This window comes from Nerophis ophidion, linkage group LG17, assembly GCF_033978795.1.
Source record: "Nerophis ophidion isolate RoL-2023_Sa linkage group LG17, RoL_Noph_v1.0, whole genome shotgun sequence".
Lineage (NCBI taxonomy): Eukaryota > Metazoa > Chordata > Actinopteri > Syngnathiformes > Syngnathidae > Nerophis > Nerophis ophidion.
In genome coordinates, this window is record NC_084627.1 from 39,329,859 (window position 1) to 39,345,184 (window position 15,326).

Here is a 15,326-nt window from a genome sequence, read left to right on the forward strand (position 1 = left end):
GAAATAAGTCGCCTCTTATCGGAGATCAGCGGAGCCAGTGTCCTCCTGCAGCTTCGTGACTTCTCTCAGAGACTCTGGCGTTAAAACACCCGTGGCCACACCCCTCCGACTTTAAGGTACTATTTAACTCACTAAAACACTAGCAACACAATAAGCAGATAAGGGATTTCCCAGAATTATCCTAGTAAATGTGTCTAAAAACATCTGAATCGCTCTCACAGCCCTCGCCTTTTTTTTTTTCTAGGCCTTCACTCTACATTTCCTCATCCACAAATCTTTCATCCTGGCTCAAATCAATGGGGAAATTGTCGCTTTCTCGGTCCGAATAGCTCTAGCTGGTGCTGGCTATGATTGTAAACAATGTGAGGATGTGAGGAGCCCTACAACCAGTGACGTCACGCGCCCATCGTCTGCTACTTCCGGTAAAGGCAAGGCTTTTTTATTAGCGACCTAAAGTTGCGAACTTTATTGTCGATGTTCTCTACTAAATCCTTTCAGCAAAAATATGGCAATATCGCGAAATGAACAAGTATGACACATAGAATGGACCTGCTATCCCCGTTTAAATAAGAAAATCTAATTTCAGTAGGCCTTTAATGCTTTGACTTAATGAACACATTGTCCATCCAAATCAATGGAACAACAATTTAAAGAATTTACAGTCAATCTAACTCATGGATGATTGTATCTGCATGGGCAGCATAAATAAAACCCTGATTGGAACATCTCTAATTCATTCACATTTATGAATTACATTTACTTTTTACGATGTGATGACTACAGACCTCTGGTCCCTTGGCATCCTTGAACATTTCCAGCATTGTCGTCTGCCGAAGAATTTTCTGTTTCTTCTTGGGAACCAGGCTGTAAATTCCCATTCTTCGCTTCTTCTTACGGGATGACAACCCTGCTGTAAAGTGGGCTGGACAAAGAGACATGATGTGTACAGACCAAAGTAGAGCAGTTTTCTTGGCGTTTTTGTCAATGGGTGATATTTTTGTCACTAACCTATTGGACCAAGTTGGAGCTTGGCTGGCGTTGAAATAAGTAAAGCCGGAGATACTGGAGGAGTTGCTGGGGACGTTGTTGAAGAAGCTTGTGCTGAAGTTGAAAAAGGATTTTGAGGTAGATGGTTCTCCGCTGAAACCTGCTCTGAGGTTTTTGGTGTGTCAGACGCTACCAAAGTCTCCGTTTTGGCGTTCTGTGCTTCTCTTAGTTCTCTTTTAAGAAGCTGTAAGTGACAAAAACAGAAACTGTGCAGCCAGTGTTTGAAACATACATTATTGTGACCAACATTGCATTAACCAACTAGATGTGCAAAGATTAGTCATTGCCAACAAAAATCAAAAATAAAATGGTGTCCCTGACAACTTAATTTTTTTTATATCACTATTGCGTTTACGGTACGACCAGACAAGCAACACAAACAAACAAAAATGGCTGTGACCACTGGCAACAACACAGCAAGCGGAACATGGAAAGGATGTAAGTATTTAACTTTAAACACATCAAAGACACAAATAACTTATTCAATTTGCAAAGCAGTACGCCTGAGACGCGGGAGCATTTCAAAGTAGAGGTACAGTTGTGATCGAAATTATTCAACCCCCACACAATTTTGGTGTTTTAGCAAGTTGGACATTTATTCCGTATTTTGTTTATAGTCATATCAAATAAAGATGTGTCAAATAGACAAATGCAACTTAAATTGTAACACTGTATTTTACAAAATACCAAAAAAGGAAATTTTTCTTAATATCTCATTGACAAAATGATTCAACCCCCTAGTTACATGCATATTTAGTACTTAGTAGAACACCCTTTGGCAGTAATGACATCCTTCAAACGTGATACATAACCGGACACAAGCTTCTTGCAACCATCTACAGGTATTTCAGCCCATTCCTCTTGGGCAAAGGCCTCCAGTTCATTCATATTCTTGGGCTTGCCTGCTGCAACTGCCTTCTTCAAGTCCCACCACAGGTTTTCTATAGGTTTTAGGTCTGGCGACTGTGAAGGCCGCTCCAGAGTCTTCCAGCCCTTCTTCTGCAACCACTCTGATGTTGATTTGGAGGTATGCTTGGGATCGTTGTCCTGTTGGAAGGTCCAACGTCTCCCAAGCCTCAGCTTCGTCACTGACTTCATGACATTTGCAGCTAATATATCCTGGTAGGAACTAGAATTCATAAAGCCTTGAACGCGCTGGAGATTCCCGGTACCGGAGGCAGAGAAACAGCCCCAGAGCATGATTGACCCCCCACCATGCTTTACAGTAGGCACGGTGTTCTTCTCTTTGTAAGCTTCATTTTTTCTTCTCCAGACATAACGTTGATTCATAGGCCCAAAGAGTTCCACTTTTGTCTCATCACTCCATAGAACAGTTTCCCAAAACCTTTGGGGTTTGTCCAGATGATTTTTGGCATACTGGAGTCTATTTTCCTTGTGCCTGGTAGTCAGAAGTGGGGTGCGCCTGGGAGTTTTGGCATGGAGGCCTTCAGCTCGTAGTGCGCGCCTTATTGTCTGGGACGAAACCTGCGTTCCCCCCTCTGCAATGTCCTGTTGTAGTTTCTCAGCTGTTACCCGGGGGTTTTTCACCACTGTACGCTTCAAATACCGGACAGCAGTTGTACACAGCATCCTCTTTCTACCACGCCCAGGTAGTGTTTCCACTGTGCCTTTAGCTTTAAACTTGCGAATTATGCTCCCAACTGTGTCTCTTGGAATGTGTAATGTCTTTGCTATTTTTTCATATCCATATCCTTTCTTATGAAGAGAAATTACCTCCTCTCTTGACCTCTTTGACCACTCCCTGGACTTCACCATGTTGCAAATACACCATTGACCATCTACAAGAAGCTGAGCGTCACAGTCTTTTTCAATCAGTTTAATTGTTGCTCGTTATGGTTCTAATCACATCTTCAGGTGTTTTCAACACCTGATTGAAAAGACCTTATTCAAATTCTGTTCTTAAAAGTTATGATCTTCAAGGGGTTTAATAATTTTGTCAATGAGATATTAAGAGAAATGACACTGTTTGGTATGTTACAAAATATAATGTTGTAATTCAAGTTGCAATTGTCTATTTAATGCAGCTTAAATTGATATGACTATAAACAAAATACGGAATAAATGTCCAACTTGCTAAAACACCAAAATTGTGTGGGGGTTGAATAATTTTGATCACAACTGTATGTCAAACATCTCTTTGTTATGACAGCGTGCTTGTTAGCTAGCTAACAACAAAGAGACAAAGTTGTGTAAAAAAAAAAACATACTATTATTTTGGCCTAATTTCACAAGCTAAACCATGACGGTGAAAAGCTGATGGCTAAAGTAGAGCCACGGATTGAAAATGTGTACACTTCATAATCCGATTAGTCGACTGATCGATAAAATGGTCTATAAATAATCGTTAGTGGCAGACCTATTACCAATAGTACCAACGATTCTAGATCCACATATGAGGAAATACATTATAAAATGCTCAAACCTAAAGCCAAGCGATAGAAAATATAGATGAAATGTCTTTACAATAATTATTTAAAGTAACTTTCTAAAGTGTTGTACGCATAATACCCCACCCTCTTCCGGTTTTTCTCACGTAATGAAGTAAACTATGCCCGTATGTAACACACGCAAGCGCATTAGCTTTGTGTGTGGTCAGCCACTGATGGCGACTTAGCAAAGTTTAGCTACTAAAGTTAGCTAGCATTAAATGTACAGTGCGGCAAAAAGGTATTTAGTCAGCCACCGATTGTGCAAGTTCTCCCACTTAAAATAATGACAGAGGTCTGTAATTTTCATCATAGGTACACTTCAACTGTGAGAGACAGAATGTGAAAAAAAAAATCCAGGAATTCACATTGTAGGAATTTTAAAGAATTTATTTGTAAATTATGGTGGAAAATAAGTATTTGGTCAACCATTCAAAGCTTTCACTGATGGAAGGAGGTTTTGACTCAAAATCTCACGATACATGGCCCCATTCATTCTTTCCTTAACACGGATCAATCGTCCTGTCCCCTTACCAGAAAAACAGCCCCAAACCATGATGTTTCCACCACCATGCTTCACAGTAGGTTTGGTGTTCTTGGGATGCAACTCAGTATTTTTCTTTCTCCAAACACGACGAGTTGAGTTTATACCAAAAAGTTCTATTTTAGTTTCATCTGACCACATGACATTCTCCCAATCCTCTGCTGTATCATCCATGTATCCATTTTGGTATAAACTCAACTTGTCGTGTTAGGAGGAAGAAGAATACTGAGTTGCATCCCAAGAACACCATACCTACTGTGAAGCATGGGGGTGGAAACATCATGCTTTGGGGCTGTTTTTCTGGTAAGGGGACAGGACGATTGATCCGTGTTAAGGAAAGAATGAACGAGGCCATGTATCGTGAAGTTTGGAGTCAAAACCTCCTTCCATCCGTGAGAGCTTTAAATGGTTGACCAAATATCTATGATGAAAATTACAGACCTCTGTCATCATTTTAAGTGGGAGAACTTGCACAATCGGTGGCTGACTAAATACTTTTTTGCCCCACTGTATATTCTATCATAACAACATCATCATAGCAAATTGTTAAGTTGCTTTTCTTGAACGTTTATTGTCTTAAGTGCACGCTCTACCTGTGTGTATGTGCGTACGACAGCAGTCAGGGACAAGCCTGAACGCCAGAATATTTCCTCAGGCTGACGATAATTTTTTTCAATATTCCGTATTTTCCGTACTATAAGGCGCACTTAAAATCCTTTTTTTTTTTTCAAAACGCGACTGTACGCCCAATAACCCGGTGCGCCTAATGTAAGGAATATGTTTGGTTGAGCTCACCCACCTCGAAGCTATTTTATTTGGTACATGGTGTAATGATAAGTGAGACCAGTAGATAGCAGTCAAACATAAGAGAGAAGTGTCGCCTGCACTATGATGGGTCTCAAATAAACAACACCAACATTCTAAATGTTCCATTGAAAAAAATGTTTTAGTACGACTTTGGTAAGTAATTAAACTGCACCGCTTAAAGGATTGTCGGCGCATTAAACATACGAGTATTATTATGGTGTGCGTATAAGGTAAGACATATTATCTGCAGTTTTGTTTCGCAATATTATGTAAAAGCAACTTGTCTTACATTCTGGTACCTGCTGATCTGTATTTGGGATCTGCATAAATCCTAAGAAATTGCGTCCGTCCGCGCCAACGCCGTAGTTGATAAGTGTCTTCTTTTTGTTTATCTTCTTATTATGGCACATTCATCCTCCGCTGTTGCCATTTCTAATATAAAGTAGTGTCAAGTTCTTACTTACAACTGTCAGTAAACTTTCCATGAATGCGCTAAAACATACTGGTGTAGTGAGTTTACATTATTCACCCAAGGAACTTTAGTTATTAGACTTCCGGTCGGACGTTTTTTCACGGGACACATTTCCGATGTGGTTGTTTACGGATGAGGAGATGTTGCTCCGTTATTGATTTTAGTAAAATCTGAATGTCATTAAAACAGTCACTTCCATCTTTTGACACTTCTTCCACTCCCGTCCTTGCACGCTACACCGCTAAAACAAAGATGACAGGGAGAACACGCTGCCGAAAGTGAGCCACGTAAATAAGACCGCCCACAAAACGGCGCATCCGGAAGCGACTGTAAGAAAGCGGCATGAAGAGGATCTGTAAAACATAATCTATGCAACATTTTGACCAGAGTACCACCATTACATATTATGTAGACTACAAGGAAGTGTTTTACATTTACACAAATAATAATAATATGACTCCTTTATTGCGCCCTATAATCGGGTGTGCATAATATATGAAATAAGATCATAAATAGACCTTTCAACGGCAGTGGGCCTTATAATCCGGTGTACCCTCTGGTCCGGAAAATATGGTAGTGATAACTGTGAAATTTATTGACAGTTGGTAATTATGTGTTATGTAAAAACCACTATTAGTAACAATCTGGCTGGTGGTTTTCTTGTTGCATTTTTGGGTTAAAAATGTTTTACTTTGTCACTTAAGTTGTTTTATGGTTCGTATTTTGTACCCTTAATATAATGAAAATGAACAGAACCATAAACTTCATACCAATGTACGCGAATTGTAGGGATGGCGTAGTGTTCAGCCTGTAAATATAACATGTAACATGTGCACAACTGCTGTATTTCTTTACCATTCATTATGCTGATATCCAAGTGCAGAATGACTGAAAAGTTGAATCTCTTTCTCTGTATCATTTACCTTTTGTTCGAGAGTCACAGCCGGTCTGGACATGGTTTTTCGGGCTCTGTGTATGGTGATGGGTGCTGATGATGTGTTCGTTGGAGCTGCACCATTTTTAGAGTCTATTGTCTCCTTGTCCAACATAGTCCCCATCACGGGGTCAGTTCTTAGTGTGACTATAGTCTGTGCAGACCCAGAGTCTGAGGGAGAGGGGGCTTTGGTCATGTTTTCACCTGTGCTGGAACTTGAAGGTGATCTGTTTGTCCTATGGGGGGACAACGCCGTGGTTTCAGATCCGTCCTCCTGCTGCGGCTTAGTGAGAATGAATCCATTGCTTCCAGTGACAGAACCATGTGGCACCTCGGTGTCTGACATACCATTCTCATTTACCAGCGATAATGTCTTGTTGTGGCTTGTTGTCGGGCTTATGCTTTCACCGCCATTTACAATAATTTCTGCGACGGGGGAAGGAGTCAATCTGTCCATCGCCTTTCTGTCTCCGTCTGAGGATCACAACCAAAGGTGTAGATTCCATTATAAACAGCACATTTTTGTCGATACACTCAAATACTTCTTACAAGTGGGTCTGATTTGACCATCTTTTAGTATGCATCTCGATTTCTGTACGCCTTTGTTGTCAAAATGTGTTGACAAATCTCCCTATTGGAAGCTTCACATGGTAAAAGAATGCCAGCCTTGAAGTGGAGGGGATTTAACGTTCCGCTTTGACTCACCGTCAAACATCACAGCCGTCAAGAGTTCAAAGACATAACATATTTCCGGTCTCGCTGCCCTAAATAAAATAGGGGTCTATGAAAGAGTCTCTAAGACTAGTCCGTTTGAACACTCGATTCTGCTGAATGATACATGGTCAAAGAAACCCAGTCACTATGTTTCCATGCACTAAATTAGTCTGATTTCTCAAATATTTTATTTTTTTGTATTGTCACACCTTCATGCGAAGACCCAGTGTACCATACTTGCCAACCTTGAGACCTCCGAATTCGGGAGATGGGGATAGCGGGGGTGTATATATTTTCAAGTACGTTTCCATATGAGTTGAGAAATTGTGTTAGATGTAAATATAAATGGAATACTATGATTTGCAAATCATTTTTAACCCATATTCAGTTGAATATGCTACAAAGACAACATATTTGATGTTCAAACTGATAAACATTTTTTTTTTTTTTTTTTGCAAATAATCATTAACTTTACAATTTGATGCCAGCAACACGTGACAAAGAAATTGGGAAAGGTGGCAATAAATACTGAAAAAGTTGAGAAATACTCATCAAACACTTATTTGGAACATCCCACAGGGTGCAGGCTAATTGGGAACAGTTGGGTGCCATGATTGGGTATAAAAGCAGCTTCCATGAAATGCTAAGTAATTCACAAACAAGGATGGGGGGAGGCTCACCAATTTGTAAGCAAATTGTCGAACAGTTTTAGAACAACATTTCTCAACGAGCTATTGAAAGGAATTTAGGGATTTTACCATCTACGGTCCGTAAAATCATCAAAAGGTTCAGAGAATCTGGAGAAATCACTGCAAGTAAGCGATGATATTACAGACCTTTGATCCCTCAGGCGGTATTGCATCAAAAACCAAAATCAGTGTGTAAAGGATATCACCACATGGGCTCAGGAACCCTTCATAAAACCACTGTCAGTAACTACAGTTGGTCGCTACATCTGTTACTGCAAGTTAAAACTCTACTATGCAAAGCGAAAGCCATTTATCAACAAAACACAGGAACGCCGCCGGCTTCTCTGGGCCCGAGCTCATCTAAGATGGACTGATGCAAAGTGGAAAAGTGTTTTGACGAGTCCACATTTCAAATTATACTTGGAAACTGTGGACGTTGTGTCCTCCGGAACAAAGATTGTTATAGGCGCAAAGTTCAAAAGCCAGCATCTGTGATGGTATGGGGGTGTATTAGTGCCCAAGGCATGGGTAACTTACACATCTGTGAAGGCACCATTAATGCTGAATGGTCCACACAGGTTTTGGAGCAACATATGTTGTCATCCAAGCAACGTTATCATGGACACCCCTGCTTATTTCAGCAAGACAATGCCAAGCCACGTGTAACAACAGCGTGGTTTCGTAGTAAAAAAGTGCGGGTACTTTCCTGGCCCGCCTCAGTCCAGACCTGTCTGCCATCAAAAATGTGTGGCGCATTATGAATCGTAAAATACGACAGCCGAGACTCCGGACTGTTGAACGACTGAAGCTCTACATAACACAAGAATGGGAAAGAATTCCACTTTCAAAGCTTCTACGATTAGTTTGCTCAGTTCCCAAACGTTTATTGAGTGTTGTTAAAATAATAGGTGATGTAACACAGTGGTGAACATGCCCTTTCCCAACTACTTTGGCACATGTTGCAGCCAAGAAATTCTAAGTTAATTATTATAAGAGAAACTAGGCAGTAGTGACCATGTTATGAAAAAGCGGTTCACTGTTATTGTTTTGTATCACCTGTCATCCTAGTACCCCCCACCCTAAGAGAAGAGTTGTACAGTGTAATGGCGTGTGGGACAAAGGAGTTTTTTAGTCTAATCGTCCTGCACTTGGGATGAAGCAGTCTAGCACTGAACAGGCTCCTCTGGCTACCGATAACAGTATGCAGAGGGTGACTGGCATTATCCAGGATGCTCAATAGTTTTTCCGATCGGACTAAGGTGTTTCCATGGGTTGTAAGATGCGTATTTAGAGCGGAACCATTTGAAAAATCTGACAAATTCAGTGCATAGACACATACTGACTGTTATTACACGGCATAAATCCAACTTTGCTCAACTACGGATTAAAGTACCAGTAGAGTGGGAAAAACAAGTTGACTTTATATGCTTAAAGGCCTACTGAAACCCACTACTACCGACCACACAGTCTGATAGTTTATATATCAATGATGAAATATTAACATTGCAACACATGCCAATATGGCCGGTTTAGTTTACTAAATTGCAATTTTAAATTTCCCGCAGAGTATCCCGTTGAAAACGTTGCGGAATGATTACGCTTGTGTTGACGCGTAGTTGTGACGTTATTGGTTGGAGCGGACATGTTCTCCCAGCACCACACACGGCTACAAGTCGTCTCTTTTCATCGCATAATTACACAGTATTTTGGACGTCTGTGTTGCTGAATCTTTTGCAATTTGTTCAATTAATACTGGAGACGTCAAATAAGAATGCTGTTGGTGGAAAGCGGTGGATTGCAGCTGCCTTTAGCACCGGAACACAGCCGGTGTTTCTTTGTTTGTTGTGAAGCTTTAACACAGAGCGGTCAAGCGAACATGTTTCTCTACGTCAACCAGCAAGTTTTTGGATTGGAAAATTGCGATATTAAGTCGGCTCTTACCGGAGACTTGAGTGGATTATGCGACCACATCCTGCAGCTCAAAAAGGCAGCTGTGATCTTGGCTCCTCGGCTTCTTTCAGAGACACTGGCGTTCACCGCAGCTATCCGACTTTCAGGTATGACTTTATTATCTCACTAAAATACTATTAACACAATAAGCAAATAAGAGATTTTCCAGAATTATCCTAGTAAATGTGTCTAATTACATCTGAAACGCTCCCACTGCCGCCGCCTGCAGCCGTTGCCTTTTTTTTTTTTTTAGTGCTTCACTCTAACTTTCCTCATTCACAAATCTTTCGTCCTCGCTCAAATCAATGGGGAAATCGTCACTTTCTCGGTCCGAATAACTCTTGCTGCTGGAGGCTATGATTATAAACAATGTGAGGATGTGAGGAGCCCTACAACAAGTGACGTCACGCGCACATCGTCTGCTACTTCCGGTAAAGACAAGGCTTTTTTTATTAGCGACCAAAAGTTGCGAACTTTATCATCGATGTTCTCTACTAAATCCTTTCAGCAAAAATATGGCAATATCCCGAAATGATCAAAAATGACACATAGAATGGACCTGCTATCCCCGTTTAAAGAAGAAAATCTAATTTCAGTAGGCCTTTAATTGTACTTTATTGTATCCATTAAACGATGCCTGTATTTATAATCTGAAAAGTATGTGAAAATGCCATCTAGGCATCACAAAATGCCAAAAATTCAGACTGCTATTTTGAATATTCCGCTCCGAACGTCTTCTGTAATTTCCGTAGATTGACGTCACTGGAGAAACACTTCTTGCATACTGGAAATATGCAAGAATTTGAGAGAGATGTGCTGTCTATTAATCAAAATCTCTAAATAAGACAAGAACATGTTTCTTTTTTTATGCGCTCTAAGTCGTAAATAAACATACATAAATAGTCCGTCAATGGGGACTATCTATTCCTACCACAAAACCCTCTAAATAACCATCTAAAACCCGCCAACAATACTCTCTATACATATTGTGACCTAAATATTAACCAAATATTTGCGGTGTTGTTATTATAAGTGCTAACACAGACAAACTATTTTTAGCGGCGGATTGATAACACACAGTTAAGTACCCCTGCAGTGCTTTATGGTGAGTCTTGCTGCTCCCGCATCATCTAGTCTTGGCTCATCAAAGTTATTCTAGATTATAAATCATGCCTCTCATCGGGATATTAGGAGGATTTAGCCATGAATCTAAAAGTTCTTCATCTGTGACATTCAATTTATAACCGGCGATGGAGACAAACACACACAACCTAAGGTGATGTCTGTGGGAAGACTTTTCCTTGTTAACACTTTGTGTGCATCATGATTAATGCTTCATCTAAACGGGAAGATATGGACATTCTGTCAGTCGTCATCAAAGTAAGAGCAGACATTGTTAAGTAAGTAAACTATCGTTCTATTTTGTTCGTAGATTGTATTTCTTGCTTAGCACTTAGCAATAGTGCCACAAGATACTAGATCTGTTCAGCAAAGCTTTGAAAACTTGTAGATCATCCTCTTTATATCAAGGATCAACAATATGAGTTTCTGGACAAAGTAATGCTTGTTGGCTCTCACAAAGTCTTATAGTCATATACACTTTGTCACAGTGGTGTTTCTAAAAACATAAGCACTGTCAGGAATTCTGGGCCACCTGGAAATTAAAATTTCTGCCAGTCATGGGCCTTTGGAATTGTCCCAACTCTACCACCAAACACGGCGGCCCTGCTCCAAATTAATTTTAAAATACTGTCTCGTCTTCGAGACCCTTAATATTGTGTATTGTCTTTTTCGTGAGATGAGGGTATCGTTCCAGCCTTAGGAGTTACCATTTCACCAACATTTGAAAAGAGGGGATAACACTTTAAAAAATATTTATCTATTATATTTATGTTGTTTACGTTGTTTCCCTGGAGAGGCAAAACAGAAGTTTATTTATTTTTGTATTCGTCTTTTTCCACACTTGACATGAAAGGCTTACTTTAGTTGCCCATGAGTTTGGAAAACAATGCCGCATTGACAAGATAGTATTCACTAGTTAATATATATACTGCACACATTCATCTCTGTGGAGAATTTTGAGTCTCCACTTAGCCAAACATGCATGATTTTGTGTGTGGGAGGAAGGCCAAGCAAGCATGGAGAGAACATGCACACATGTTCCAACATAGATCAGATCTTCTGACTGTGAGGCAGTTAACCGCTGCATGCCTAAAATTAGAAAATGTAACTTTAAATACACACAAATGGTACCTGTTGCTCCATTGTTCGCCAGGTCCAGTCCGTCTTTATTAGATGGTTCTTCGCCTTTGCAAATGGTTTCTTTGGCAAGACCAGTGGACTAATGAAAATAGAAATACATCAATCAGGAAAAGCTTCTAAACATGAACAGTGATTATTGGATAATTGGATCAACAGGCTTCAATGTATTTGACTGTGGCAGAGTCTGCGATGAGGTGGCGACTTGTCCAGGGTGTACACCGCCTTCCGCCCGATTGTAGCTGAGATATATATACATATATGTCTTGATTGGATTTTCCAGAGAATAGTGCTCGATGCCGTGGTAGAGCGCGATATGTATGTGTGGGAAAAATCACAAGACTACTTCATCTCTACAGAACTGTTTCATGAGGGGTTACATGAAATGACATTATATAGATAAGATATATATTTATATATATATATATATATATATATATATATATATATATATATATATATATATATATATATATTTTTTTTTTTTTTTTTTTTTTTTTTTTTAGTGGCCCCCAAGTCAAAATAATTGCTGCATATGGTCTACAAGAACACCAAAAAATGATAAGTGTTTAAAACGATTGGAGGAATCTCTATAAAATAAATGTTCAACAAAGTATATTGTACGATAAGCAGCAACAATTAAAACATAGACTGTATTGTGTACAATAAAATGTTAATAATATAATTAATATTAACCGATTTGTTTTAAATGTATGTATATTTTTTGCCTTTTTGAAGAAACCATATGCATCATAGTAAATAATGTGAGGATATCATATTGACCACGCCCCTAACCCACCCAATGCCACAGTTTTATTGGCCATCTAAGGAAAACCCTGTGTATGCAATTAATTGCAATCAAAACATCGATTGTTTGGAGGGTAAAAAAAATGTCCACTGCTAATGTGTCAAAATACTGTAGTAATATCACACCGATGAACCAATATTTTAGCACACGTACATAAATACCATAAGAATATATTACCTGTGACACTAATGTTTACATTCAAAATCGATGTTATGTTGGAGACCCTAACTATGGGAGTTTTGCCTTAACCAAGTTGTAAATGAAAACAGGAAACTACATCTTCCTTATATGAACTCCGCTCCCTAAGACCGCTCTTCATGCATCAGTGAGTCAAACTGGAAGAGATCAAAGGAAGCCTACAGAGAGCTGACCTTACATACCGTACTTTTTGTGGTCTTTAATTCCATTCCCATACCCCAATCAGCAGAGTTTTATGGGCTTCGTGTCTTCGAGCAATGCACAAACTTCGGGTGAGCTTAGTCCAGGTAACCCGAGATTTGCAGCCACAACAACAAAGTATAAATAAAACAGATGTGCGGATATAAAATAGGCCTGTTACATTTAGCTAACCTCCAGATCAGTGGTTCTCAACCTTTTTTCAGTGATGTACCCCATGTGAATTTTTTTTTTGATTCAAGTACCCCCTAATCAGAGCAAAGCATTTTTGGTTGAAAAAAAGAGATAAAGAAGTAAAATACAGCACTATGTCATCAGTTTCTGATTTATTAAATTGTATAAAAGTGCAAAATATTGCTAATTTGTAGTGGTCTGTCTTTAACTATTTGGAAAAAAAGATATAAAAATAACTAAAAACTTGTTGAAAAATAAACAAGTGATTCAATTATAAAAAAAGATTTCTACACATAGAAGTAATTATCAACTTAAAGTGCCCTCTTTGGGGATTGTAATATAGATCCATCTGGATTCATGAACTTAATTCTAAACATTTCTTCACAAAAAAAAATAAATCTTTAACATCAATATTTATGGAACATGTCCATAAAAAAGAAAATCGAGCTGTCAACACTGAATATTGCATTGTTGCATTTTTTTTCACAGTTTATGAACTTACATTCATATTTTGTTGAAGTATTATTCAATAAATATATTCATAAACCATTTTTGAATTGTTGCTATTTTTAGAATATTTTTTTAAAATCTCACATACCCCTTGGCATACTTTCAAGTACGACCCAGGGTTACGCGTACCCCCATTAGAGAACCACTGCTCTAGATGGCATTTGACCTTTGGGAGTTGAGCTTGGCCTTAAAAACTATTTTAACTTTATGATTAGGGCTGGGCAATATGGCTAAAAACTGTTTTTAAATTGGTCGATATTGATAGTTATTGATATTTTTTATGACCTATAGAAAATACAAAGTCTGATTAGAAGAAAAATATATTTAATGTTAACATTTTCATTTCAAATTCAACCTTCTTCTGATAATTCAATCCCCTCAGCTATCATGGCAGAAAGGAAACAGACAACCTATTCAAATTAAGGTGCAAAAATAAGGAACATGTAAGAAATGCTCAATAAAGTGTAACAAAATAGTGCAAAGTGTGAACATAGCAAAACCTGAGAAGAACAATTGTTTGCAGGTTTACTGCCAGGAAGTAATGTGGTCTAAGTCAGTGTTTTTCAACCACTGTGCCGCGACACACTAGTGTGCAGTGAGATACAGTCTGGTGTGCCGTGGGAGATTGTCTAGTTTCAACTATTAGTGTTAAAAATATTTTTTGCAAACCAGTAATTATAGTCTGCAAATGATGTGTTGTTGTTGAGTGTCGGTGCGGTCTAGAGCTCTTCCATATCAGTAGGTGGCAGCCGGTAGCCAGTTGCTTTGTAGATGTCAGAAACAGTGGGAGACTGTGGGAGTGCATGCAGGTAAAAAAGGTGTCTAATGCTTAAACCAAAAATAAACAAAAGGTGGGTGCCCCTAAGAAAAGGCATTGAAGCTTAGGGAAGGCTATGCAGGACCAAACTAAAACTGAACGGGCTGCAAAAGTAAACAAATACAGAATGCTGGACGACAGCAAAGACTTACTGTGGAGCAAAGACGGCGTCCACACTGTACATCCGAAAATGACATGACAATCGACAATCTCCCCACAAAGAAGGATGAAAACAACTGAAATATTCTTGATTGCTAAAACAAAGTACATGCGGGGAATATCGCAAGGAAGACATGAAACTGCTACAGTGAAATACCAACAAAAAAAGAGAAAAAGCCACCAAAATAAGAGTGCAAGACAAGAAGTAAAACACTACACACAGGAAAACAGCAAAAAAGTAAAAATAAGTCATGATGTGATGTGACAGGTGGTGACAGTACACCTACTGTCACCACGGCGTGGCGCAGTGGGGAGAGTGGCCGTGCGCAACCCGAGGGGCACGGGTTCAAATCCCACCTAGAACCAACCTCGTCACGTCCGTTGTGTCCTGAGCAAGACACTTCACCCTTGCTCCTGATGGGTGCTGGTTGGCGCCTTGCATGGCAGCTCCCTCCATCAGTGTGTGAATGTGTGTGTGAATGGGTAAATGTGGAAGTAGTGTCAAAGCGCTTTGAGTACCTTGAAGGTAGAAAAGCGCTATACAAGTACAACCCATTTATTTATTTATTTATTTACTTTGAGACAAGAGCTATAGTGAT

At 39.3% G+C, this 15,326-nt stretch overlaps 1 protein-coding gene across 1 annotated transcript in view; it reads right to left on the reverse strand.

The window, feature by feature from the left end:
- Positions 1-15,326, reverse strand: part of LOC133536416 (histone-lysine N-methyltransferase EHMT1-like) — a 73,414-nt gene that overhangs the window by 41,648 nt on the left and 16,440 nt on the right. Inside the window, exons 2-5 of the mRNA XM_061876916.1 lie at positions 11,858-11,945; positions 6,241-6,725; positions 1,009-1,231; positions 786-922 (exon numbers count right to left, since the gene is read on the reverse strand). Coding sequence (XP_061732900.1) covers positions 786-922; positions 1,009-1,231; positions 6,241-6,725; positions 11,858-11,945 — 933 coding nt within the window. The remainder of the gene's footprint in view (positions 1-785; positions 923-1,008; positions 1,232-6,240; positions 6,726-11,857; positions 11,946-15,326) is intronic.